The sequence below is a fragment of the Puntigrus tetrazona genome, chromosome 9 (genome assembly GCF_018831695.1).
Source record: "Puntigrus tetrazona isolate hp1 chromosome 9, ASM1883169v1, whole genome shotgun sequence".
In the NCBI taxonomy this organism is placed as follows: Eukaryota; Metazoa; Chordata; class Actinopteri; order Cypriniformes; family Cyprinidae; genus Puntigrus; species Puntigrus tetrazona.
Window position 1 is genome coordinate 7,367,136 of NC_056707.1, and position 27,510 is coordinate 7,394,645.

Here is a 27,510-nt window from a genome sequence, read left to right on the forward strand (position 1 = left end):
TCCTTTTTAACCTCTAGCTGACACAGATGGTGATTAAAGCGCAGACGAATCTACAGTGCATTATAAACAACACAGGGCCCGATATTTATGGCCACAGCCCTTCAAATATGAATTACTCAGGGGGGTTTACTGATAGGCAAATAATTAAGTTAATGAAGGAAAAGCAAAATAATCTACTCCTTATGCTGATGTCACCGGGCCATTTAATTTGAAAAGATGAATTACCTCAGTGACCAAAAGAGCATTTTTACAGGGGTGTGGTGTAAGGCCAACAATTAAATATTAAAGCAGAGGAGGTGCAGTGTTCTCAGCCAAGCTAGAATAGGACATATTTATATGTTGATTAAATGCATTGCAGCGGGGGAAATAAACACCCTGCCAAAAAAACCCCGAGCACTCAAGGCGGCAAACTGTGAACATTTATCACGCATTTGGAAAATTACACCTGCATTTCGATCTCACCTGACTGCTAAAGGTATTATTTAAGTCCTTGAGAAGGAAAATGTCCCTCGGCTGTTTCCGTCGGCGTTGTCATGGAGCTCGAACACACAACTGAACCGCGAGGAAAGCTTTCGGCGTGGCGAAACAAATTAACCGACACATTTCTATTCACTTTCCTTGTTTGTTTGTGATATTACTGCACGAGGTAAAGTTTCTGTGGTAAGTTCTCTGTTTCAGTAGGATGCGTAAGATGAATACAACGCAAAGTTTGCTCGTTTTTGTAACCTGTACCTGTAACACTTCGTATAAACTGCTGTAACGTTTAGCGAACTGATTTATGGTCGTTTTTATTAGAATTACAACTTCTTTTAAAGCCACGTCAACTTTTTAAAAGACAAGTAGTCGGTCATTTTAGACCTAAAACGGAAAATAGATTTGCATAGTCTCCAGAAAACCCACCGTATGACTTTATCAATAACATTTCGTTTGATGATCCTCTCAAGCTATCACCTTTGCTGTCACTGATTTCCTTAAGGCAGATCACTTAAGCTAATAGAGAGGTAAAGAAATGAGTGGCAGGGTCATAAATTTACACCAGCCTCAGTTAACCTCAGGCAGACCTACAGATCCTGCTTAAACAATAAACTGAGAGAAGAACAAATAAATGCAAATGCTTCACTTTAGCATGCTGCTGTTTAAATATAGATATTGCCTTATATGTTCATGATATGGGTCAAAAGAAAGGTTATTTTCTGATACAGGCCCAGATCATTCACGCACCACATTCGCATCTGTTTTATATCATTTGGTGTAAAAGATGCTTGAAATATTTGAAGCCCACAATATTCGAACATCTGGGTGTTTGTTTATAGGCGCAATGTTGACCGATCATCCAGTGAATCCTCTGAGCCTTTCCTTTGGAGTCACACACAGCCCACGAAGAAAGGTAAGCTGTGTTTTTAAGGCCTTTATGTTACGTAGGACAGTTGTCTTTTTAATATATTTTTGTAATTTAGGTCAACTGCTGTGCAAAAAAAGTTTAAAAGCTTTTTGAAAAGATGTCACACATCAAGTTACATATGGATAAAAATATAAAATAAGGCAAAATAAATTGAGACAATAAAACACAAAATATAACATTTATAAACATAATAAGTGTGCCAGCCATCTCATTTGATAGGCCCCATTTCCTGTTCATTCTGTCCTCTATTTTTTGTTGTTGATGTTCAAGATTCTTGACTACTTGATTGTGTTTTTTTTCTTTCAGATAGTTTCTAAAGGTCTTTATATTTTAAGAGTGTTTCATAAAACACTCAAGTCTGCTAAAATGCTTTGCTGAAATACACTGCCATCTGCTGGTGCAAAGGCCAATGACCATTATGATTTACTTGGCTTTATTTTCAGAGGGTATCACGCCTCGGGACAGGGAGTCCTCTGAAGAGAACTCAGAACTTTTATGGGGTAGAGACCTGGGCTGAGCTGGTCTGGGAGGGCTGGGAGCCACGACGAGAGTATACCAAATCACTGATTCTCAGAAGCATTCATGGAAAACTCCAGAAACTCACCTTCAGGTCATTAAGTCATTAAGACTAAAAGTTTATTTTTTCAGAATTTGAAGATACGTTTGTGGTCATTAAGATTTTTTCTTGGTTTAAAGTCTGCTATGTTCAAGGCTGCATTTATTTGATTAAAAAAAAGCAATAAAAGCTGTAATATTGTGAAATACTGTTCACTGTCCATAATTCAGTCAGTGTCACAGAATTCATTCTAATATGCTTGATGCTTGAAAAACATCTCTTATTATTATCTATTATTTTGTTAATCATATTATTTGTGCTTTTTTGACAAATAGAAAGATTTAAAAATAAATAAATAAATAAATAAATAAATATATATATATATATATATATATATATATATATATATATATATATATATATATATATATATATATATATATATTATTAATTATTTTTTATTTTATTATTAATTTATTTTTATTTTATTATTTTCTTTGTAACGTCACAAATCAAAATTTAATGTTTCCCTGCTTAATCAAAGAAAATCTTTCATTTTAGACCTCCTGCTTCCATGTTCTTCACCACACCATTTCCTCAGACCATTCTTCTAAGCCCAGGAACTTCTTATTCACTTCCAGTTACTTTTCAGCCTCTTGAGAAAGTAAAGTTTAAATTACCTTTGTTTCTCATTTATAAATATTAACGTAAACTTGTTATATCATTGAGGCATTCAGTAATCCTCATCATGATGTATTATGATGCGTTTTATAATCAACATTTACAGCAGGCAATGAGAGATATTATATGCATGACTGGATTGGCATATATTCTTCTTTCTTGCCCTGTTCATTCCAGTGCGAGTACACGGACACTATAGAGTTTCAGGGCAAGGAAGGCTCATTCCACGTGTCTCTGCGAGCAGTGATTCCTCATCATGCCCTGGAGGTACCAGACAAGGTGATGCTGCCACCCTGTGCTGCCCAGCATAGCTCCCAAACCAGCTTTCTCTTTCGTAATTCCAGGTAAAGCATGGCTAAGGATCTGTTTTATGGAGAAAGTGTAAAGAAAGTGCAGAATTTTGAAACCTCTGAATTTGTCCCTAGTAAGCTGCAGACAGGATTCAGGTGGTTTGTGGATCCTCCGTTCCAGCTGTCCCCTGAGACTGGACAGTTGAAGCCTGGAGAAGAATGCAGGGTTACAGTAGAGTTTAAGCCCCAGCAGGCTTTAGTGTATCAGGCTGAGGCCTGTTGTGCTTTTGGAGATGATGGGGAAAACAGCTGTACTGTGCGTCTGCGTGGGCTGTGTAAGTACACTGAGCTTTGCAAAGAAATTCCTAAATTAAAATAACATTTGTGTCCATTATCATGTAATTTTTACATCTGAAATCTGAATAAATATGCGTTTTACTGATAGTATGCTTTTTCACTTATAATAGTACAATATCGAGGTTTGAACAATTTGAAAATCTGTAATCTGAGAGTGAGGAAAAAATCAAAATATTGAGTAAACTGCCTTTTAAAGTTGTCCAAATGTTTGCATATTTTTTTATTAAAAATAAGGTTTAATACAGCTGGAAATATCTTCATGGAAAATAATCTTTTCTTAATATCTCAATAATTTTTGCCATAAAAGAAAACTATTTTGACCTATATAATGTTGTTGACTATTGCTACAAATATGTCTGTGCTTAATTTTGTGGGCCAGAGTCACATTTAGTCTGGTCCTCTAACATTTTAATGTAATAAAATTACATAGAGAAATGAAGACAGATGTAAATACAGATTTGTTAATCTATGGTACAGTATATGCTTTTGATGCCATCAGTGGCATTATTTATTAAAAACAATAAAAAAATTTGAATCTATAAATATAGAAAATTACAAATATTTTGTACAACAGTTTTTTGTGTATGCATATATTTGTTGCTAATATCTATACATTTATTATTTATATAACGTACATATAAATATATATCATAGTTCATGGACATATGATATATATAGTAGCATAGTTCATTTTCCCTGATTTTCAATTACTTTTTCTCAAATCATAGTTTTTAATGCTGTGATTTATATCAGACATTGGTTTAATTCATGGGTTATAAATAACGCATTACATTTAAATACCTTTCCACAGCAAAGTACCCTCACCTGCAGATCAGCGCCACAGGACAAGAGGAAGGCTGCAAGGTGCTTGAGTTCGGCAGTGTGGCAGTAGGTGACTCTCTTGAAAGGGCCTTTGAGATCTACAACCTCTCCGATGTACGTTTCTCTCCACCCTGCATTTGTGCTCATTGAATATTTAGAAATTGGACATTTCACTCTCATATTTACTTCCTTTCTCTCTTAGGTCAGCACAACATTCAGTCTGTCCTGGTTGAGACGTCCCGCTCTCATGGAGTCTGTGTTCTGCTGCGAGGTTCACGAGGGGAAGATCGCTCCAAATTCTGTGTTGAAAGTCCCCGTCTGCTTCTCCCCAATCACAGTGGACAGCATAAACGTGGACTACCTCTCTCTAACCTGTCCTGGGGCTGTAAGCAAAGACCTGCTCAAAGTGTCAGGCACCTGTATAGGTACAATATATTACCCTACAGTAACGGCTTTACAAACATTTGCTTATAACCAAATCGAGCTTGATCTGACGACCTTATTTATCCACTATAGGACCAGTTGTGTCTCTAAATACCTCTGTACTGGATTTTGGCTGTGTTGAGGAGGACACAGAGGTCACACACAATGTACAGATCATCAACTCCTCTGCAGTATTGGCTTATTACCAGTTTGATGTGGACACTAGCAGCCATAATGTGTTCAGAATTGATAAGCCTTGTGGCTCTCTGACAGGCAGCAGCAAACTCACTCTGCGTGTGAAGTTCCGCCCATATCAACCTATAGCTTATCACAAGACCGTGACCTGTTTACTGCTGCACAGGGTAGTGTGTATGTCTGCCTGTCTGTTTGGCTTCTTGGTTGAATATCTACTTTCTTATCTTTATTATTTTATAATTTGAGTGATAGTGCAGTACTGCTTTTCTCATTAAAGGAGCCACTGTTTCTGGATTTGATTGGCACCTGTCACTCAGAACAGCTGAAGCCAGCCGTTTTAACCCCCAGACACCTAAGTATCTACAGAATAAATCTGCTACGAGGGCTCACCTGTTATCCTCCTGACATACTGAGTGCCTTGCTGGACGAACACAAATTAAAACTGGATGACAGCGGAGCCTTGCTAATCCAGGAGGTGGGTATTTGTCCATCTGCACTGTGATGTAAAATTCCGCAGTCTAGGAGTCAAGTCAAACATCCTATTCTCATATGTTTATATCTAATTCACAAAACAATCAGGTACAACATAGCTATCAGCAACATCACATAACAATGCACCTGACTTTCTTTAGATTCCAGGAGAGGACACTGACAAATCTACAATTCTTTTAAAGAAACGCAGTCCTCTGGAGGAGTTTTTCCACGTTAATTCAGCATCTGAAGTGGAAACAGAACTTGACAACATCTCAAACTCCTCTAGATTCCCCAACCCCCATGTTACAGTTCAGCCCTCTGAGCTCATTTTTTATGATGGCCCAGCGTCTAAGTCTGTCTCCATCACCAACCACACCAAAGGCAAGATATGTCTGATTTGGACTCATGGAGTCGAATCCTCTTTCTCCATCTTTCCTCTCTCCTGTGAGCTGGGCCCTCTAAAGAGCACAGCTTTCAGAGTGACATACAGCCCCAACCAGCAGAACGTCTTCCATTCAGCACAACTTGAGTGTTTCACTTTTTACAAGGTAATGTGAGACTTAATGCTGGAATATACTACATTGCATTTTTATTTCTCTGTCTGTAAAGCAAAAACATTGGAGTTTGTGCCCATCATACACTGTGCCCATCATACACTGTGAAAATATTTTCATATTTTCTGTGAAATCTGTCCAACCAAATCTGTAGACTGGCTTTGATTTTCGGCAACTAGCATCAACTCGTCCAAATTGTAAATTAGGGCAAAAGTCATGTAGTATATTCCAGACTTAATGTAAATCGATTTGGTGTTCTCCATCAGTCTCAGTCAGTCAGTCTGTAAATGGGACATAACTTGAGTTCTGTATGTTTAGTGTGTCAATAGACTTGGCTTGAATTATATTTTTGTCATGGCCAGGTTCTGAGGGATCATAGAAGTGTACAGGATCGCACTGTGTGTCCACCGTGGTGCCTTACAGTGAGGGTGAGCGGTCACTCGTTTGAAACTGGAAAAGAGCCCTTCATCCCCAAATTCTCTCTTAATCACCCTAAAGTAGTAAGTCTGACATCTTTCATTGTAATATGTAATAATTGGAAAAGTACTATTTTTTTTTTTTTTTTTTTTTTTTTTTGACACAATCCATCTCCCATCAGGTATTTCCAGCACTTAGACAGGCTGCATACCACAGTATTCTCCTGCAGAATACAGGGGACCTCCCCTTGATCTTCAGACTAGACCCAGAGGAATGTCCATCTGTATGTGTGCTGCCACCCAGTGGTCTGGTGCCATCAGGCAGCCACCAGGTCCTCACATTCAGATGCACTCCTTCACCGGATCACCCTGCCAGCATCCCTTTGACATTACATCTGAATGCCAGCCCCAGACACACACAGGTTAAGACAATTTCCTTCATGGCAGCATGATGACTGTATGGACACAAACACACACATTGGGCATCATTGTCAGATTTAATTGCATTCATTTGAAAATGAATTGTCAAATATAAAAATTCAATATTACAAAAGTGATTTAACAAGAACAAGCATGATCTAACAATAAGCAAAAGTATATTTATTCATTAACCAAAATTAACAAGAGACCCCAGTGCTCTGCTGAAGGATTTATTAAATAAACTTAGCTTTTGATACTAAAAATAGTTTTAATGTCAATTTCACTTTAGTATTTTTCTAATGAATCAATTTCCATAAAGTTATCTATACGTTTACTAAAGTGTGACACTGGAAATCTGATTAAAACTATGAATTTCTGAATTTGTTTTGTAGGTACTGAATGTAGTTGCTGTAGCAGAGAAGCTTTCCATGAGTTTGGAGGGGGATGGCAGCCTGTTCTTTCAGCCCACAGCCGTTGGCTCATGCTCTGAGAGAAGCATGTGGTTGAAGAACCTGAGCAGGGTGCCAGTGGAGTTCAAGTGGAGACTGTGTGGATCTGACCAAAGGGTTCTGACTGTGCTGCCGGACACAGACACACTCCAGCCCAATGAATCGAAGGCAAGGCTGCATAGTGATTGTGTTATTTTTGAGAATTGTAGTTTCAGTATTATTAATGAAAGTATTTTATTTTTTTTTGCTTTCAGGTACAGAAGTGGTCCTTTTCCCCCATAGAGGAGATGATGTATAGCATGAAGCCCAGTCTCACATTCTGGCCTGTCCAAACGCCACAATGCAAGAAGTCCAGGCTTACCATTAAAGCTGTGGGAGTGGCATCCAAAGGGTCTCTCCAGGTGTGTTACCTGAATGGAATAGAGAACTAGTCTAATTATATTTACAGTGGAGTGCATATTACAGTATATACCTTGTGCTGGGATGGGTTGGCTGTGCATACTTTCCTGTAATTTTTATGTGAAAAAGTAACATTGTGTCATTACTTGTAATTTGCTTTTTTTTTTTCATAGGCCGAACACCCTGTTATAGATCTTGGTGAGGTCCTGGTGGGAAGCTGTAAGTCATTTGATGTCCCTCTTCTGAACGACAGCCCCTGTGCTGTCAGCTACTCTCTGACCACACAGCAGAGCGTCACAGCTGCAGGCCTCCCTGAAGATAAGACTCAAGATCCTTTGGGTTGGAGACATTGCACTATTCTTATAAATGTTTTTAACTCACTTTAAATGCTGTCTATGTTCGGCCATATGCAAATTCTTGTGCACTGCCATTCAGATTTATACTTTGTTTTGCAAGGGTGCATTACATTGATCAAAAGTGACACTTAACACTTAGAACATTTTATCCATCAGAGATAACTGAAAAATCCAGAAAGATATTCCGCAGCATAACTGTTTTCTGTCTGCTTACTATCACATAAATAAATTGCAGTTTAAAATATATTCAAATAAAAATAGTTATAGTAAATCTAAATTGAGTCAGTCTTTATTTATTCCTTTTTTTCTCCAGTTCTGGAGATGGAGAATGTAAGTGGAACTATACCTGCTGACTGCAGACTACCGATACGCTGCACAGTGAAACCGGCACGCAGGGCCCATTACTGCTGGACCATCAGTTACCACATCCTCAATGCATCTGGTAGCGTACAAAGAAAACAGTGCTCTTTATTCTCTGAAGTGTGATTGTAGTGTAAGACAATGTCACGTTTTTCATATATGAGAAAATTTAGTAAATGTGTCAAAACACTTTTTCTGGTGGCCAGGCTCTGGAGGAGGAGAAGTGCAATCTGTTTGCCATGTACAGGCCGAGGGAGTGTACCCCACCCTGGAGGTGATGGATGCCCGTAGCTGTGGCAGTGTGGAGGGACTTGGTAAACTGCAGCTCTGGCGTCTCTTCAGTCTGGATGCACTCAACACTTATCTGCACAGAGATCCCAGCCCATCTGAGCTCACCTTCAGGGTGCCCACAAGACACAGGCAATACTTTAAACAAACAGCTTTTTTGTTTTGATTCAGTTAAAAAAAGTCACAAATTCAGAGATTTATTTTTGATAACTATTAAAATCTCCTGCAGTTTTCAGCGTTGCCCTTCCATCTTCACATCAGCCATGTTGGATTTTAGCTTCAGCGCTGCTCCCCTGGGCTCAGACCCCTCTAGTATTTTGCTTTTGTTTAAGAACCCAGGAAGTATTCCTGTAGAGTGGTAAGCATTCTATAGCTTAATCTGTCTATATAGCAAATAAAAGTATCAAATGAAGTCATGCAGTATGAAGAAATGATCCAAATGGTATCCCTCAGGTCATTCTTGCTTCCAGAGGACCAACAGATTGAGCTGGAGTACTGGGCTGAGTCTGGAGATTTCAGTCCATCTGAGCTCCACCTGATGAAAATTCAGGACCACAGGCTCTTCTCAGTCTCCCCACGTTCTGGTAAACTCCTGCCTGGCCAACAGAAAACAGTACAGTTCACATATAGGTCAGGAATAAGCACAATAGCGCTTTTACACTGAAGTGTTGCCTAGGCACATGAAACTATAGGGCATATGCTTCTCTTCCAGACATGACTTTGTGGGAACAGATCGTCTTCCTGTCTTGTTGAAACTTTCACATGGAAGAGAAATACTGGTGAGAAAAATTATTCTTGTCATTGCAGCACATGCATCTTAAGAATGATTCATGCTGACAAATCTTTTTTTTTTTTTTTTTTTTTTCCAGATTAATTTTATGGGAGTAACTGTGGAAAGAGACATACGTTACATTTACCTTTCCTCCAACCGACACATCTTTTCCCCAGTGGCAATTGGAGGGTTCAATCCCCCCAAACAGGTTTGTAGACCTATAAGTTACCTGAACTGAGGTTTTTTCCTGAAAGCTGAAAAGGTAATTAAAAATAATACAAATAATAATAAAAAACTGTATTAACTGTTTATTCCTTGCCAGTCATAGATATCATATGTTTATTATTCACAGATGTGCTAAATACTTAATCTGCACAGGTGTATGAGTTGTATAATGCAGGCGCTCTTCCACTGAGATACCACATTGACACCACTCCACTGGAGGAGCTAATGGAGGAGAACTTCAGTCACCCGGTCTTACAGTGTCTGAACCCTGGAGGAGAAGTGGAACCAGGCCACACTGCCCTGGTGGAGTGGATCTTCTCCCCACTGGAGGCCAAAACATACAGTGTTAGTTACTCCACAATGACATCGATTGTTAATGTTCCTGCTACCAAAAACATTTCATTTAGTAACACTTGTTTTTGTCTGAAATCAAAAATTACTTCCTACATTATTATGCAAACCATTAAGTGTTTTATTCTGAGTTTGGTGTGCAATTCCAGGTGGACGTACCTATACACGTGGTGGAGGGGGACAGCATGTTCGTAACCTTTGAGGGCCAAGGCTTTGATGAAAGAGAGGCAAAACCCATTCAAATACAAGAAGGGCGTATTACTGTGCCTTGCACTCAAAGAATCCCAGTACCTGGACAAGTAAGAAAGTTTGATGAAACAAATCATAAATAAGAAGCCAAAGGTTTCCATCTCCTCCTTTCCATACCTAGGTTGTATTCCTGTCAGAAGAGAGAGTGTGTTTTGGTGATATCCCAGTGGGCTCTCGTAGTACTCGCATCCTTTTTTTGACCAATGTCTCACACACAGACCAAGTGTTGTATAAATGGAGTGGAACAAGCACAGAATGCCAACAGGTATGTAGATTTAATGTAATGAAAATAAAAAAGCTGCTATATAGTGGAAAAGTCATATGGGACACTTTTATGGTGCTTTCATGTTTTCTGAAGTCTGAACTGTCTTTATGTGCAAACAAAACTTTTTTTATTTTGTGTGTATAAGTTTGGAAAAAACTGATATATGTGAAAAATTCATCAGTTAATAATTGACATGACCAGTCTACTCAACATATTAATTATTGACTGCATGTTTTTATTTGTTTGTCGCATTGAGCGTAGACTGTAAAGATCCTTCCTGAGAGTGGTTGTCTGGCACCAGAGGAGAGTGCTCTCTGCATCCTGACAATACAGGACTCGGGCAGCCCCACTTTCTATCAGCAAGACCTCATCTGCGAGGTGACAAATACAGAGATACACCAATGAACACATGCACATAGAAACACATACAATGCATATTTAATAAGGCACACTGCTATTTAAATGTTAGTGGTCAGTAATTTATGTTTATGCTTTTGACCAAAATCTCATATGCTCACTATGACTGCATTTATTTGACAAAAATACAGTTAGCAAGTCTATAATGATGGGTTTTTTAATGTTTCAGAATTTTTTTTTTCAGAATACTTTGATTTAAAAGTTCAAAGAAACAGACAGAAATTGAAATACTTGTAACACATATAAATGGTAGTTTCTGTCTTGGTCAGATAACTCTTGTGCAGAAGCTTGCACAGTATCACAGAGACCTTCGACAGTGGGAGGAGGAGACAGAAAGACAGAAATATGAGTTTACTATCACTGAGAAAGACTTGATACAGACAAACCAACTGGATAAATTCTTTCAGGTCAGAAATACAAATTTTAAACTTTAATGTTGACCATTATCCTTTTAAATTTAATTCACTGTATGAAAGGATCATTTAAAAAAAAAAAAATGAATTGACTTCCTCAGGAAGGTGCAGTGCTTGAACAGAAAACCAGCACAAGAAAATACAAGGTAACTACACCTGAAAAATGACCAATGAGTCTTATTTACAAGTTATGTAACACATTCACATTTTGGGTTTTACTTGCATGGTGGTTGTGTATTACTTGCAGTGGTTATGTGTGCATTATATTTCTAAATGAGAGCTCAGTATTTTGTTCCTCATGTGGCAGACTCTTCCACCCATTCGTAGCAGTGATCAAGCTGAAAGCGGTTCCTCGGTGAGACCCAGTCGGGCTGAACAGCGCGCCCAGCAGCAGATGGGTCAGGAAAGGAGAAGACGTCCCGAGCCTCCTCGTCCTGCTATACTGCACTTAGCTGTCACTGCACGCTCTCACAGCCTCATGGAGTATCAGACACATTTCCCCAATCAGCTCAACACGCATTACATCAACAGGTACAAATGGGTGCAAAACTTTGAAAATCTAGGATCAAAAGTGAATAACAAATCTGACATTGACGTTTTTTTTTTTTTTTTTTTTTTTTTTATCATTATATTTTTTTCAGGTCTAGTCAACCCAAGCTTTTTCAGTCTGGGACAGGTGAGAGCTGCCATTATTCTGCAGACCTGCCCCCATTTACTCTGGGTCCTGAGAGAGATGTCATCACACATGTGCTCACCTCTTTACTACAGTATGACTTAAGTTGTTTTTTTTAATGCAAATTCTGCTTAAAGGTTTGGGCTCAGTAATGTTTGTGTTTCTTTGTTTTAAATTAATTACATTATTTTATATTACAATGTAAGTGCATGTAAGTACACATACTGTAAAATAAAGCTTTTGATGCATTGATTAAAGTGACAGTAAAGATATTTATATTGATACGGAAAATATTAAGCTGCACAACTATTGTCAGTGCTGATAATTAATCATCAGCATATTAGAATGATTTATGAAGGATCATGTGATGCTGAAGACTGGACCGATGATGAAGAAAATTCAGTTTTGCTATTTTAAAATATATTCAAATACATTAAAAAAATCACAACATTGCCAGTTGTACTATATTTCTGAACAAATAAATGCTATTCTTTGAAAAACATAACTTTTAAATGGTTGCATAGGTTTCGGAAGCTCTTCTATTTATTTATCTTATTATTTATTTATCCTATCTATAAATAAAGGTGACTTGATTGAACAACTATCATTCAGTAGAAGGTCACAATGTATTTTTTTCTTTTTTTTTTCCTACAGGAGTCTCCTAGATGAGCCTCAGTTTCAGCAGTCTCTGGTAGAGGGCGACAATGAGCAGGTGCCATACTTCACACAGCTGCGGCCTGCTCCTGAGCTCCCCACACAAACAAAACCCCACTCGGCTGCAGGCTACCAAATGCCCGGTCTGTCCAGTGTCGCTCCAGCAGAGACTTACACAGGAAACTGTAGCACTGCAGACAGACCTAGTGTCCCAGAAAGTGTCCAGGAGTCTCTGAAAGAAGTAGAGGAGGAGATAAAAATGAAGGTCCAGGAGTCCATTCGCAGGTGCGTTCTGATACTAAGAGACAATTTCGTCACAAATCAGATCTTGCCATTTAAGCAACTCATCCTCATTCTCTCTCATTCTTATTTGCAGGTTGCCTGAGTTCAGTGACATAGTGGAGGACATTTTGCTCAACACCCTGCAGAACCTAATGATGGAGGCTTTCTTGGGTGAGCTGGTGTTGACAACACGACCACGAATCATCGCTCTTCCACCTTCTTCTTCCAGGTCACATACACATTTTATGTTAACCACACTTTGACATTAATTTCTTTTAATAAGAAATGCATACACGTGGCATTGACATTGATCAGCTGAAGTGTTATTAGCCAGGACTTCACCTTCTTATTTATGCATGTGTAGGAAAAACAGCCTTGGCTCTAAAAGACAGTCCAGGGCCGAATCAAATAACAACAGGGAGAAGATGCGCCCCCTAGTGACCGGTCCAAGCCCCTACATGTCTACCCAAGCCATAGTCTCAAACATGGAGTCAGAGGAACAATGAGCCATTCTGCACTAGTATCTTAACACTCAGCATCTGTATGACATGTTTGAAACTAATTCGTATTAAATTGTTTTTAAAAATGACACACCCTGGTGTAAATTCTCTGAATCCGTCCAATCACCAAGAGCTGGAGTGCTGACAAAACTCAACACATTGTCTTGGTTATAAAAAATGAGAAATGTTAAATGTCTGATAGTTTCTGGAATTGTGAAGCAATTTAGAGAGCTAGAAAGAAAGTTCTTAGATGTGGGTCACATGAAGTACAGTAGCTACACAAATGTATTTATTTAAAATAAAATAATGTTTCTGTTTTATTTGTGCTGACTATCTTGACTTTGGTTAGTCCTTTAGCATTTAAACAGGACAGTCACATGGCCACAGTTGCTCATTATCAAGTTAAGGACACCGCCTGTGAGAAACAGCTTTGGCAGCACAAACGTCTGTCCTAGTGCACGGAGGATGTTAGCTCTGCTATAAGGAACAATAATAATAACTATGAATATGGCATACTGAATTTTAGGCAATTTTTCATTCATTGCTCTAAATGGGCGCCTTTTATTCTGGCTGCTGTCCTATTCGTGAAACTCCTGAGGAGAAAGACTGTATATTAAAGTAAGTGAATTTTTTTTTCTCTTGTAGGGATACTATGTATTTAAACACAGTTGTATTATGAAAAATATAATAAATAATAAAGTCTCTAAATACAGTGTTGCCTCCACAAGGTCCAGTATGTCCAGTGGTAGTGAGCTGAAGGACAGCAGATCTGGACCTGAGAAGGAGGGGAGGACCTGGAGCAGTACTCAAACCTCCATCTCCACTACTGAGGGGGAATCAGATGTCGAATTACAAGCATTCATCAAGATGAGGAACAAAGTGGACAAAGATACTGAGGTGAAGAACTAATATAAATGGACTCTGAGATACAAGCAAAGACTGCAAAATGCTAGTGAATATATTTTAAAACAGCCATTTAACTTCATTTTTAATTATTTAGACAGGAATCACCTCTACCCGTCATACACATCTATCATACATCAGTCTAATGTGTTTTCGTAGAAAAATTCAATTCTGTTCCATACCTTCTGCTCTCTGCTTTAGAGCAGATGTGACTTTGACTAACTTTCTTGTATTGGATTTTGTCTACGAGTAAATACGTTGGAATTTAGGCCGATGTAATTTGCCAATTTTCTTAAATTTAATTCAGAGCAACTGTACCAGAAAGACGAAGAGTTCACTTCAGACTCAACCCTAAGGCGAGGTGAGGACAACGTTCTGGTGCATCACCATTAGAATAATTTTGACTGTAAACCACAGTCACATTATCAGAGCAGAAATTCTTGATCGGTGTTAATCTTTGGTCCTGTTTATTGAAATAAAATGCAGTGTGTGTGATTGTATCAACCTTATCTTGTTGATGTTTCCTGTATGTCAGTGTTCACTTCATACAGTAGCTTTAACTTTTCTCATGTTTGTCAGGCTGTGGACAGCTGGAAGAGCACATGGTTTATAATGCACTTACCAACTTGTTAGAGTCAATGGACGGTGACCAGTGATGTTCTGCCACGCAAACTATGCCTCCATCCACAAATTCTGTCTCACTCTTTGAACTCACTTCTACCGTTTTTGTGTGTGTGTGTGTGTGTGTGTGTTAGGAATGGGAGAAACTGAACTATGATATCCACACTCTGAGGTGTGCTCGTAAAGAAGTTTGTATACGCTGGAAGAAGATCTTGCTTCAGCTGGGTGAGGTGGACTATGACTGTTTTATTTTTTGGATTATTGAATATTATTTTCGTTTTTTATTATCATTGTATGTTTGTTTAAAATGTTTTTTTTTTTTTAAAGAAGTGAATACTTCAGCAAGGATGCATTCAATTAATCCAAAGTGACAGCAGATACATTTAGTCACATTTTAGTTTCAAAAACAAAAATGCTGTTCTTCTTTTTTTTTTTTTTTTTTTTTTTTTTAAAGAGTATCAAAGAATCCTGAAAAATACAACACAAAAATATTCAACTGCACAACTAATAATGAAGTATTTATCAAATTAAATGTTTCTTAAGCAGTGAATCAATTACTATATTTTCTGAAGGATCATGTGAACAGTGAAGGTTGACTATCACAATAAAACTTATAAGAACAGTCCTTATTTCTGCCTAAATGTACAATGCACAATGCCAGTTGACAAAACAGCAGTAGCACACCGAGTCAAACGTGATTCTTATTTGCTCATGTAACGACAGTGAAGCATGTGTTTGTGCCTGAAGAAGTGCAGTCATGTAAACGTACATGTATGTTGTTGGACCAGGTTACCAGAAGGAGGCAGATTCCTTACTGACCGTGAACAGACAGACGGTTCTGAGTGATTGGGAGAATGTGGAGAAAGCCAGAGAACTTCTGCGAATCGTGTCCGAGGAGACAGGCCTCTTCCCCCGTGGACTCAGCAGCGGTGAAAGATACATCTTTGTCATGGTAAATAAAAGCCTGCGTCATAAATGACAGTCCTCAGTCCGTATGATGTACGTTAAAGAGACTTATCATGAAAAATATGTATTTCTGTATGATTATATATTACTCAATCAAGGATGTGCCTTTTTTACAAGCAGCTCGGTGGAGCTGAAGGACATTGGGAATAATGATCATTTTAATAGTTATGATCGTTTTCTAGGACCGCCTGGTGTCTCTGGACAGTGCTGAGGACTTTGTGAGGTTGGCCAAAGAGAAATATCCAAGAATTAAGATGTAAAGGAAGTTTTAGGGTTTGGAAATGTTTGGAAATGTCTACTGCAACTGTTTTTATCAATAAATTAATTGTTGTTTTGTCCTAAGGAAAAGAGACAAAATTACATTTATATTTCGAAATTCAAAAATATATCAACAAGTAAGAAAAATATGTCCATCAAGAACAAGAGTCACTTTTAAAAAACATTTTATATTTGCTTAATTTTTCCACATTTTAACAGTGATCCATTTTAATTCACTAATTTAAATGTTATTTTATTTATTGGCATTCATGATTTATATTACACTTTTAACAATTAATGTAATGCACTTTTAATAAATAATATAATGTATTACCAATAACTGAATCTAATGAAATCTACAGGATTTACTTTAATCTCAGTCTTATGTACTTCATAAATTTTGCCAGCAGAGGTCAGTCTAAACTATTTATTTAAAAGTGCAGTTTTTTTTCAACTTAGCAGCAGTCCAGCATGAGCTCACTAAACTTCTAAACACACGACATATCCCATGATGAAGATTGACTACAGTGTATTTCGTAACGTTCTGCTTGATGCCATGCATGTCTGTTTAATATCCTTCTATCGGATAATAAGTGAGTGTGGTCATAGTTTCAGCTGTGCACGTTGACCTATATATTGTTGTCTCCTGGGCCTGATCTGAGGGGCCAGAAACAGATGTGGAGCAGAGAAAGAGAGGGAGAGAGAGTTTGAGAAGGCGGTGTGAGGAGGAGGAGGAGGAGGGGGCTTTATTATAAATCTTCTGAGTTTAAGCTTGGCTCTTTCTTATTGCTGAAGGCCAGCAGAAACACCTTGTTCTGATTATGTGTGTGTGTGTGTGTGTGTTCATGTCAGTGTGATAGTCCTGGCTTTGTTGTCAAGTCCCTCTAGCAATTGCTGGAAATATTCATGCATGACCAAAGAAAGGACAGAGTCCAACTTTCTACAGTTTACATCATCTCGGGGTCCGTCTATGAAAGATGATCTGCCCCCATTCACCTCGCAAACGGAGAAAAATAGGAGCATTTTATCCTTATGAAGGATATGTGATTGTATTTCATAATGACTGTAATTACTGCTCGAGTCCAACTTCATATCAGTTCTACAACTGGGTCAGAGTAGAGTCCTATCATATACCATTTTTCTTTTCCCACTTTTTCATTCACTCTTTATTAGCTATCTTCCCTTTCAACTCCTGCCACCCTTTCTTTAGTGCTTTCGTCTTCTCTTTCCAGTGTCTCCAGCTGTGTTGCTCAAGTTACCGCGGCTGTATCTTTGAGTTGCACAAGATATCTTATACGTTTTCCAATTGTCTAGATCCTGTTGGATTTAACACATGCCAACAGATAAAATTTGACAAAACAAAGTTGTCAAACCGCCCTGGGGTTTATAAGAGTTTTATTTTATTATCATATTTGAATATGCATGCTGTATATATGTATTGTTTTTATTTATAGTTGATCCATTTTTTTTTCTGGGCACACTCTGACAAACACTAAAACGCGGTTTTAGCGCATGTCATTTTCATTAGTTTTTTTTTAATTGTTTTAGTAGTACAATTAAAGTGATTTTAGTTATTGTTTTCATAGTTTTTACAATTTTAAACTATTATTGATATTTTATTTTTTCAACTTTATTTCAATTACTGAAAATTGTCTTGTTAGTCTTATTTTAGCCATCACTTACCAAAAGTTTTATATTTTTAAGTTAAAAATATTGAACCTTCAACTGGACTTTTGAGTGATGCATAAGTTATGCAATAACCCAGTCTCATTGGAATTATGCTGAATTATTGCAAAAACGACATTACCCCGCATCTCACACAGCATGTAGCATGTGGCATATACTAACATTAAAACCATGTGTAGTCTCACTGACTAACTCCAGGAAACTAAAATATTCCTCAACACTCCTTCTGTCCATGACTAAAAACGATCATACTGAAAACTGAAAATTCTGTCATGCACTCAGTCAAATCTCCCAGTTATGGCAGAAGCACCTTTACAATCAACAGCAAAGCCTCAATGCCACTTAGCTTGATCATTTGTGTAACAGCACGAGGTTCATACATCTTTCATTCTAATTTTGATATCCTTTCTAAAAGTATCAAAATATTTTTAGCCCACTATATACGTGTAAAATACCAATATGTGCCTATGCAAGTGTGTTTAGCGGATGATGGGGGATGTAAGAATGGTTTTCTCATCATAAGAACATTTGGCAAAGAGAGCCGCCAGACCTGTCTCTCTCTCTCTTTCTCTGCTCCACTATACCCTGTGAGGTAAATAGACCTGGAGCCAGACATCTCGCTCTTTTCCCAATAATATGGATCTCAGAGATCAGCTGGAGTCGCATAGTAGTTTAGTTTAAAAGTTAGTAAAAGTACAGGACTTTCAGATGAGCAGACAGAGCGGGAACATTGAGCAGCTAAACCCTAATAAAGTGATTTATTGGACAATTAACGTTGCCACTATTAGGCCTAATTTTCTATTTTTTATATTAGTGACCTCAATATCACAATGTTGATTCAATGTCTTGTGATTCTCATTTTAAAATTTGTAATGCATATGAGCTGCTTTTTCTTCTTGCCAACACATAGTTTCTTATTTTTTGCACATTAAACTTTTGTTTTATATTTTAGAAAACCATATCTTTACTTTCGGGTTTGTGTTAAACATTTACATTGTGGTTTTTAGTACTTCTAGGTTTAAATCTGAACTATTGTTATCATTTTGTTACCAATGAAATGTCAGAAAACGCACCAATAGAGTGTGAGGTTCCTCAAAGCTCTGCTTTAGGACCAGTGCTGTTTTCCTTTACATTTGAAAAAGCAGTACGTTTCAAACATCTGCATCTCATCCCATATAGATAACTGTGTAAGACATCATGCCTTTGTGTCCTCATTTGTTTGGTATTTTCTAAACATATTACCATAACTTTTGGAGAACTTAAATGAATAAAACTATACAGATGTGAGTAGACTGTGCAATGGAGAGAGAGAGAGACGCATACTGCCCAGAGCTTTCACTAGGTATTTTCTTTTCTTTTTCTTCTTTTTTTCATGTTGAATTTGGTTGTAAAGGAGAAAAATAATTTAATGTATGATCCTTTCTTCTGCTGTGAGGGGCCATAGCATGCTACCTTTATTGAGGCTATGCAGTCTGTGGCTCAAAGCCATCAATAATTGGCTAACATATGCGGTGCAGTTAAATAAACGGATGTCAGTCCTTCTGAACGAACAGCACGGTTTCTTTACTGTCCACCTCGTGAGGCCCCAGCGTAACGCAGCTCTCTATTCTCACAAAAGAACAGACAAATAAAATCTTTAAATCACAGTGAAAAAAAGAAGCATGTAAGCCCCAGGCGTGTTGGATCGCATGCTACTTAAGAGGGCAAGAGGTGAAAGGGCACTGTAGGTGGGTAAAAATGCAGCTTATCACGTGTGTAAATCTTCCCAAAAACAGATTATTTTCCCAATATGCTGTCGTTAACAAACTCCTAATGTCATGATACTGAAATTCAGAGAGCAACAACAATATTCTTTTTTCTTCTATGATGAAAAGCTGAGGAAAAACCTATTTTAATAATGTCCATGCTATAACTTATAAAATCAGGAGTCTAATAATCACAAATAGAACCGTGAATGTTTATGGACTTGGATATTTGAGTGTTTTTCAGGTCTTAATCATACGTAATTTCATAATTACTTCTATAGTCTTTGAAATAGAGTTCATGTGTGCTTTGTAATGTAGCATTCTAATGCAAGCATTCATAGTAACCTAAATATAGTTTATTGTAATTTCTGTTAAAACCTTTGCCATGCATTTAAATATATTTGTAACATCTGTTATGCTTTAAAAGCATACATAAATTACTTTTTCACACACAGCTCTACATTTGAAGGGCATGATACTTGACAATAATACACTCTTAACGGCCCAGTCCATTGTCATTGCGTAGACATTTAGTTAAAGGTATTTTATCTGGGGACATAAATCATGTTAAATGTTCAATCTGTTTGCCGTTTCCTTCCTAAACAACAGAGGGGTCAGGTCACCAGACTGAGGTAGGATAACCAGCTTTAAATCAATCCAGTTGACTCCTGAGCCGTATCCTTATCTGTAGCCTGCTTTATCTCACAGCGAAACACTCCACAACCTAAACTGACCTCTTTGGCCAAGTCTGCAGGCTCGCACTACCCCCTAAAGAAACGTTAGACTTATTTGGGTCAGTTGACGTAGTCCACAAATGAAACCCATTATGCGCCGTTCCCGTGAGACTGGACCATACCGAATCTGAAATTTTGCACGTAAGCATGCTGGCATTGAGCAGTCCAGTGTTTTTAGTTTCTGATGCTATTCACTGATTTAAACAGTTCGGTTTAGGCAGCTTTGAGGGGTGACACAGTCTCTTTGGAGCGGAGCAGAAATCCAGATGTGCTCGGAGGGTGAAACGCGCAGTTATGTCACAAGTGCTCGGGGGGGGAGAGAGGTGAGCAGAGAAATTTGTTTAAGAGAGAGGCCCTCTAAATGGAGATAAACATTCAGAAGAGAAAGCTTTACTGCCGTGTGCATTCAGCATGGTATGTGCTTGAGATAAGTGTCAAGTCTGAGTCGTAATGTGTCTGTATTGAATAATATGTCTGTGGACCCATAGAGAACCTGTCTTAAAAAAAGCAAAGGCTCAGGAGGAAATGTCTGAATTGAATTGTAGAATACAACAGTGATCTTTATTTTTCCAGTAGTTCAGTACCTTTTGGAAAAGTGTACTTTATTCAGCTAGGATGCATTAAACTGATAAAAAAAGATTACTAAAAAAAAGTACAGAAAATATTTATTTCTATTTCGAAATCATCTGTTAATAAAATAGAAATGCATCACAAATTCCATATATATCATATATTTGATTTGTAAATATAACTACATTTAAATGGTAGGTTTCACAATACTACTTTACCTTGGTGAGCATAAAAGGCTTCTTTAAAAAAACATTAAATAAACTTAATACGGATTTAAAGCCTTGCACCAAATCAATTAGTATAGCTCACCATAAATCAAAGCATTTTGTGAAAACCAAAAAAATTAAGATTTAATACGAAACCCTATCACAATTCTAATTCTGCAAAGACTATGAAGATTTGTACCGTTATGTAATTCACAATACTTTATGAAGGTGAGGGGATTAATAAATAGTCTGGCATTACGAAAGGAGTCCTTGGTTGAAAAAACTGGATAAATCCTGATAGCATGCTATGCTAATCTCATCCGTGTCAGTTGCACTGCAAAACGAATGCACATTTGATTGTGTGTATGTTCCCATGGAAAACTGGCTCTCACCAAAAGTGACTCTGTGACCTTGAAATACCAAACCGTCCGGTATAACAATAACATCATGCTGACAGCAGAAAGAAAAAGTGTGCAGAAAGAAAGAGAGAAATTCAGAGTGCCACGTAACGGGAAAAAATAAGAGCCCTTTCAAAAACGTCTAATTACCAATGAATGCAGGCGCGCACAAAATGAAAACATACTGTACATATGTACAGTGTAATTGTGTGTGTTTATTTATGTGAAAATTACAAAAGGTTTTTCACAGTTTTAACACTTTAACAGGGCCAACATCGCGCGTTGTGGTGGAAACGACATTACAGATGTTTTAATGTCATCTTTCTAGACAAACTAAATAAAGTTTTAATTAATCTGTTAAAACCTAAAAGAGCCTGAAGAAACAGCCAGATATCACATACACAGCTGAGTTCACTTGTGAGTAAACGCCCAGCGCTGGCAGGCTGGTAGAGGTCGGATCGAGCCCAGTGCGGTGGATATAAGGCTATAATTGAGCAGGGATCTTCCTTTTTATGGCATGATTTATTCACGCACATTAAAGCATCCGCATGGTACAGTCAGATAATTACTGAACTCAGCAAGACACTTCTGCGCATCCTTTACAGGAACGCCCCGCAGATTACTGCTATCAAAGGAAAACAATGTTTTATGTTTATGTTTTATGAAGACGTGAATCACATGTAATTGAATGAGTTATTGCCAGTGCTTATTCTAAGCATCAATATAGATTTCTAAAGAAGAATCCTTACTTCGGTTTTGGACTTGATATAGAGTCGTTACAGCTTCTGCATTTTACTGGAAGTGAAGACGGTAGCGTAGGCATGACGTCTTTCAGCGAGATCTAATCTGTGCGCTGTGGCCTTTCACCTGAGGGCATGTGTTGGGACAGACAGAAGCATATTATGAAAATTGTTCCATGACTGTTACCTGTGTAGCGTTATCTTATAGACGCCTCTATATTATCTTGAGCTGTCAGACGGTGAGTCACACACCGACATCACCAGCCTGAGGCTCAAAAAACCTCCATCGACCCCATGGAAAATTACTGAGCTTCTTGAACTCTTCAGAAAATACTCTGATAAGTTGACTGTATCTGATATAACCTAGCAGTTATCAAGGGTTCCCAAACTTATAAGAAGTATATAGAGCTTTTATTTTTGCTTTTTTGATTATATAGAAAGCAGCTGCAGCATAATCTGTATTGAAGTAGAGATGCATCGACCATGATGCATTGCTCTGACAGATTCAGTGAGTTTGTTTAATGGAGAATTCAAATGGTAGCTCAGAGCTGAGTTTGTGACTCTGTTTGAATGAATAATATAAAGGGGCCTTAAATTTAATTTCCCTCAATGTTTTGACATTTAAGAGATCATTGTACTATAAAAACATCCTGTAAGTTCTCATTAGTCTAAAAACACCTTATATTGAAACCAAATGCCGCCTACTTTACATCCAATCAGTTTGCAGTAGAAAAAACAAGCCACATTGTCTATTTTCTAGGAAGTAAAACGGGTCTCAAACTTCTGGTTCACACTGACTTTAGGGGGGAACACATCAAAATATTCACCTTAGAGATGTTTGGTTTTGTCACTGTTACTAGGTTCTTTTTCTGAGAATCTGAGGACAAAGACGTTTAGATTTACACTCCATTTGATCTCGTCGTCTGACAGAAACAATTAAGATTTAAAAGAGACCTCATTTGGGATTTTTTCCGTCCTACCCTCCACATGTTCACATTCCACAATCATAACCCACACTGTCCAGACTTTCATAGACCATTGATTCTCTCCAAACTGTTGTATCCATCTCAACTCTCACTTTATCCATTACTTAGACGTCCGCTACACGCATTACCATATAAACTCTGACCACCGGTTTGCTGAAATAGCCTTTGACTCAGGTCACAATGACATCAGGAGGAAAACACATAACTGTGACCATCCTCGTAACCATGGCTACAGCCATACCCTCCACTGACAGTCCTTGGTCCTGTGAGAGCCATTCGGGTCTAATGGGACCGGTGAGATGCTTAGAGAGCCTGCAGAGCTTTACGGTTAAAATGCAACCACATTTGAGCAGTATCTCAGACTTTAGCCAGGCAATGAACCCACAGCTAAGCAAAGTTTGATCTATAAATACAAATGGAAGTGAGACAAACATGTTGGGCCAGGATTCTCCATCAGGCAGCAGTGTGTGTATGTTATGTTGTACAGACACACCCATGTTTCTAAGGCTTCGGTAGTTGATGAAGGGGTGGTGTGTAGTCGAAAAGGGATGTGAGAAAATAAATATTTAAGAAGAAGATTCCTAACATTTCAAAATGTGATGGCACTTCATTGATTGCCTTCAAGTCAGTCTACAAGATCTGATTTTCCTTAATGGAATAAAAAAAGAAATTCCTAATTCCTAATTAACTAACTTTTCTGGGATGCAAGACTTTGCTGCTCACTCTTTTTTCATGCAAATACATTGAGGATTGGAGCTTTTAAACTTTATATAATGCCAAATTGAGTTGTTGTTTTTTTTCTTTGAATATATATTGACATCCACCCTAGCATTTTTTAACCTTTTAGAAAGTTCATGAGAGTGGTTTGGTCTCATCTGCTTTATAATGTTGCTTTGAACGATTTGTTAAAGTGACTGATCTACTTCCAGTGGTTTTCGGTGAATATTGACATAAATTCCAGTTTTCTCTCAAGCAAACCTATTGAAGACTTTAATAGTAAACTTGAATAGCAACTTTAGAAGACTAAGTCATTTCATAGTGCATTATTGCTTTATTTTTGAAGCTTGACAGGAAGCCAGAAAAAAGTATGCAGCACATTCTTCAGTATTTCTCCTTCTGTGTTCCACAGGAGAAGGTAGTAGCTGTTTTCTGTAAACATGCTAAACATTTGGTTAATACATTGAGTAATACATAGAGCATTCATAAATAGCTGATGTAAAAAATAATATGTCAATGAAAAATGTGAAGCCACAGAAACGAATAGGCTACTTTTACTCTAAATCTGACTCAGAAGGCACTGAGCCAAAACTTACCTCACACAGGAAGTATTACACAGGCCCAAACGGCTGTTTTTTTTTACATTTTTTGGTACATTGTGCAAAGAATTTCCCAAAGTCTGCAAAATGTCCATGACTAAAGTCAGTAATCCTTGTACTAAAGGGGTTTTTTCCCTCACACCCACACACACACACACACACACACACACACACACGCGCGCACACACACAGCTGCCATATGATTCTGGCAAACTTCTCTTTATCTCTTGCCTTCCTTTCTATCCAAACTCTTAGAACCCTTCATAGTCCTCTGTTTCTTGCTCTTTCACTAACTCTCGCTTTCCTTTTTAGTCTTTTTTTTTTTTTTTATTCGGTCTTCTCCCTCCTTCATCCTAGTTCATGTCTCTGTTTTTCTTTTCTTCATCCCAGCCCCCCTCTGTAGACATGCAGGCCGGACCTCTACTTGCATTTCATTCATCACAGCCTGTATGTAATCGATTAAAGAGACGAGGTCGCCCTCCTATGTGCCAGCAATCAGGCCTTCACGCTTTATATTTCATTATTTATTAAGCAAACCCACTGCTTCCCTTTCTGGGTCTACAGACTACGCTTACGCTCTCCAAAAATATTTATGTGCATGACATCAGTCTCGTCTTTTCGCTCTCCAGCACACATTCTGCGAGACGCTGTGGGGCAGAATACGGTATGTCCTGTGTATAGACACACAAACCTCAGTCTTGTGCTGTGGTGTGGGAAATCATAGAAACTCCATAAACAATAACGGCAGCCAGAGACAGCCGTGTCCACGTACATGTGTAAGTCATTTTAAGTATGGCTTTGTGTGTGTGTTGTACTTCATTATGGGGGTCTGCGTGGTTTCACTTCACACCAGCACATAGATCTCCACACCATGTATGTGTGCTGATAATGTGCCTGTTTGCCGACTCTCCACGGCTCTTTGGTCTGCCCCGGAATTCAGCAGTGGATTGTACAGCACTAAGGTATGATTAACCTGCTGTAAATGCTTTCAACAGTTGTGATGTGCAACAAATTAAAGGCATGGTCCTCCGTGGCGTAAAAATAAGTTGTTCTCCCAGGATCCCTTTTATGGAGAAGCACCTCAAGTTCTGAAAAATAGTTTTCTTTACACCTTGTGTACATATCTTAATCATTATTATCATATGTCATAACATATTATATATCATTATCATCAAATCATCTTTTTTTTTTTAGTTATTCCAACCTGGTCAAAAAAAGGTCAAATTATCTGCTATTTGACACTGACACAGTCAAAGGGGTCTGAGGAGGACCCCTGTATGATGCCATTTCCTGTTTAATGTTTTTTGGTGGATATTTGGAGTATATTTTGTGCTCAACAGAAAAAGGAAACTCATACAGGTTTGGAAACATTTTGGTGTCTGTTAGAGTACAGAAGAGTCAAGTGATTGTATGTATGAAATGCATTAATTTTCAGTTAAATTAATAAAGACAAAAAGTCATGTCATTTATCCAGGAGAGACAAAGTGTAGTTTGAAATGATAGAAATTTACCAAAGGAAAAAGATATTTCACTTTCCATTGTAATTTTATTTAATAAAGGTACTTTCCGAGATTTCTGTTTTGACAAAGTGGAAGGTCGGAAGGTTAACCCCATGGGACAAAACCCATGACCTTCCAGAGGCATGCAATTTCCATGCTATAGGTCCTTTACAAAGGAAAAGTGCATGGAGACTGAGGGGGTGTCGAAGATGGACATGAGGGACTGGTAGTTTCCTGTCTGGTCACCGCAGACTGAGTCACGCAGAGCTTGTTATCACTCTGCAGCTTGTCCTCTTGCCCCCCTCTGAAAGCTGGCAGTACACAAATATCCATCAGAGTTATTTGCCATATCAGGCCAGTAAATGTTCAAGTGGGCTTCTTACTGTAGGCTATATGATTCATCTGTGGTACAGCCGGTCAACAAGGCTCTCACCAAGTACATACGTTTTGCCAAATGTGGAAAAGCCACAGAGGTTACCACACTCGTCTAGTGGACTTCCTGTCCTAATCTCCCATGGAAAATCTTGTTTTTGAAGACGCACTGCAAGTGTGCACTATGTCAGAGATGACTTTCCATTTATGTGCTTGTTTTGGACATAACATAACTCCCAGACTTTGCTATTGCTTTATAGCCAACAAAAATATACAAAATGTCATATCATGTCCCATTTTAAAATGATAAACCGTATTGGAGAGTCCTCACACAGCCTCAAAAAAGGACTTTCTTTAGTTCTTTTGTAAATTACATTCAATTGCTCATCAATTGTCTTGTTACTCTTTCTGAATCCCAAAAACAAACCACTGGATTCAAAATTCTACATACATTTGTTTTCATTGGAGTCTAGCCATTCTATCCAGCATAAATCATCTCCCTCATCTCTATAGTCCATCGCACATAAACCTCATACATTATTCCAGAAAGTTCCCAGGGGTCACACGAAGAAGTTCTATTGCGTGTCACATCACTAACTAGCTCTAACAATGGCTCTATTGACTGCTGCAGATGCCATGTGGGACTCTAAATGCTAAAGCGCTAACAGGTCGGCTTTAAAGGAGTGTCCAGATGCTAATTTATCACATAAGTGTGTTGACCTTTGTTCTTCCTCAGCTTCCCATTGGGGTTGGAAACAACATGGCTTTGTCAGGCAAGTCAAGGTCAGCGGACATACTGAGGATAGAAAGAACCTGAGAGAAAGAGAAAAAGGGACTCCTGCTTCTTAGTAGGTCACTTTGTGTCTTAACATGTAGCAACTTGTCCCTTGTTGAATGGACTTTAAACATCTGTAATTACAGTGTTCTCCAGGAAGGATATGGAGTGGTGTGTTTCCGCTTTTTACGTCCTCTTGAGAACCTCCTATTAGCTCATCTTACACAATTATGTCTCTTTTTCAGCTCGTAGATCTGTTTTTGCTTGTTTTTTTTCCTTTGCTTTTTCACCCCTTGCACTGCTTTCAGCATTTGTAATCCGATAGCTTATCATAGCGGTTTACAGTAAACCCCTAGTGATTTATTCCAGTGTTCCCTGAAAAAGCTTTAGAGTTCTCTTAAATCATGGGGAACTCCGTAGCCTAGGAGGATGCTCCCACACTGAGTTCAAACATTAGGTAATGGTAAAGGGTGCAAGGGTATAAGTAGACAT

General features: G+C 38.2%; 2 protein-coding genes across 3 annotated transcripts; both read left to right on the forward strand.

Moving 5' to 3' along the window:
• The first annotated feature begins 528 nt into the window (after window positions 1–528).
• cfap65 (cilia and flagella associated protein 65) lies at window positions 529–13,389 on the forward strand. 2 transcript variants are annotated; one of them, XM_043248181.1, is made up of 33 exons: window positions 529–660; window positions 1,314–1,387; window positions 1,846–2,012; window positions 2,520–2,622; window positions 2,817–2,983; window positions 3,065–3,264; window positions 4,098–4,222; window positions 4,311–4,533; window positions 4,625–4,893; window positions 5,004–5,201; window positions 5,359–5,748; window positions 6,117–6,254; window positions 6,353–6,592; window positions 6,983–7,207; window positions 7,294–7,440; window positions 7,612–7,777; window positions 8,108–8,236; window positions 8,361–8,574; window positions 8,672–8,800; window positions 8,896–9,072; window positions 9,155–9,221; window positions 9,312–9,422; window positions 9,593–9,784; window positions 9,940–10,089; window positions 10,161–10,304; window positions 10,566–10,682; window positions 10,991–11,128; window positions 11,236–11,280; window positions 11,442–11,665; window positions 11,776–11,901; window positions 12,462–12,746; window positions 12,838–12,972; window positions 13,108–13,389. In XM_043248181.1, the coding sequence occupies exons 2-33, from the start codon at window positions 1,319–1,321 to the stop codon at window positions 13,247–13,249; spliced, it is 5,352 nt and encodes a 1,783-aa protein (XP_043104116.1). In that variant the 5' UTR covers window positions 529–660; window positions 1,314–1,318; the 3' UTR covers window positions 13,250–13,389. The 2 variants fall into 2 exon arrangements, with proteins under 2 accessions (XP_043104116.1, XP_043104117.1); XM_043248182.1 differs by lacking the exons at window positions 12,838–12,972; window positions 13,108–13,389 and having other exon boundaries at window positions 11,776–11,810; window positions 12,462–12,598.
• A 293-nt stretch (window positions 13,390–13,682) lies between these two features.
• Window positions 13,683–16,067, forward strand: LOC122351251 (melanoregulin-like). The gene is made up of 4 exons (XM_043248183.1): window positions 13,683–14,140; window positions 14,902–14,992; window positions 15,556–15,719; window positions 15,916–16,067. The coding sequence occupies exons 1-4, from the start codon at window positions 13,919–13,921 to the stop codon at window positions 15,991–15,993; spliced, it is 555 nt and encodes a 184-aa protein (XP_043104118.1). The 5' UTR covers window positions 13,683–13,918; the 3' UTR covers window positions 15,994–16,067.
• Window positions 16,068–27,510: the final 11,443 nt, after the last annotated feature.

What these genes read in the sequence shown, in the direction of transcription:
- cfap65 (XM_043248181.1), top strand. Translation starts at nt 1,319, where the DNA reads ATGTTGACCGATCATCCAGTGAATCCTCTGAGCCTTTCCTTTGGAGTC. An exon ending in CTCCAGAAACTCACCTTCAG is followed by an intron (nt 2,013 to 2,519) that starts GTCATTAAGTCA and finishes CTTTCATTTTAG; the next exon opens with ACCTCCTGCTTCCATGTTCT. An exon ending in AACTGGATAAATTCTTTCAG is followed by an intron (nt 11,129 to 11,235) that starts GTCAGAAATACA and finishes TGACTTCCTCAG; the next exon opens with GAAGGTGCAGTGCTTGAACA.
- LOC122351251 (XM_043248183.1), top strand. Translation starts at nt 13,919, where the DNA reads ATGAAAAATATAATAAATAATAAAGTCTCTAAATACAGTGTTGCCTCC. An exon ending in AAGTGGACAAAGATACTGAG is followed by an intron (nt 14,141 to 14,901) that starts GTGAAGAACTAA and finishes TGTGTGTGTTAG; the next exon opens with GAATGGGAGAAACTGAACTA. An exon ending in GAAGATCTTGCTTCAGCTGG is followed by an intron (nt 14,993 to 15,555) that starts GTGAGGTGGACT and finishes TTGTTGGACCAG; the next exon opens with GTTACCAGAAGGAGGCAGAT.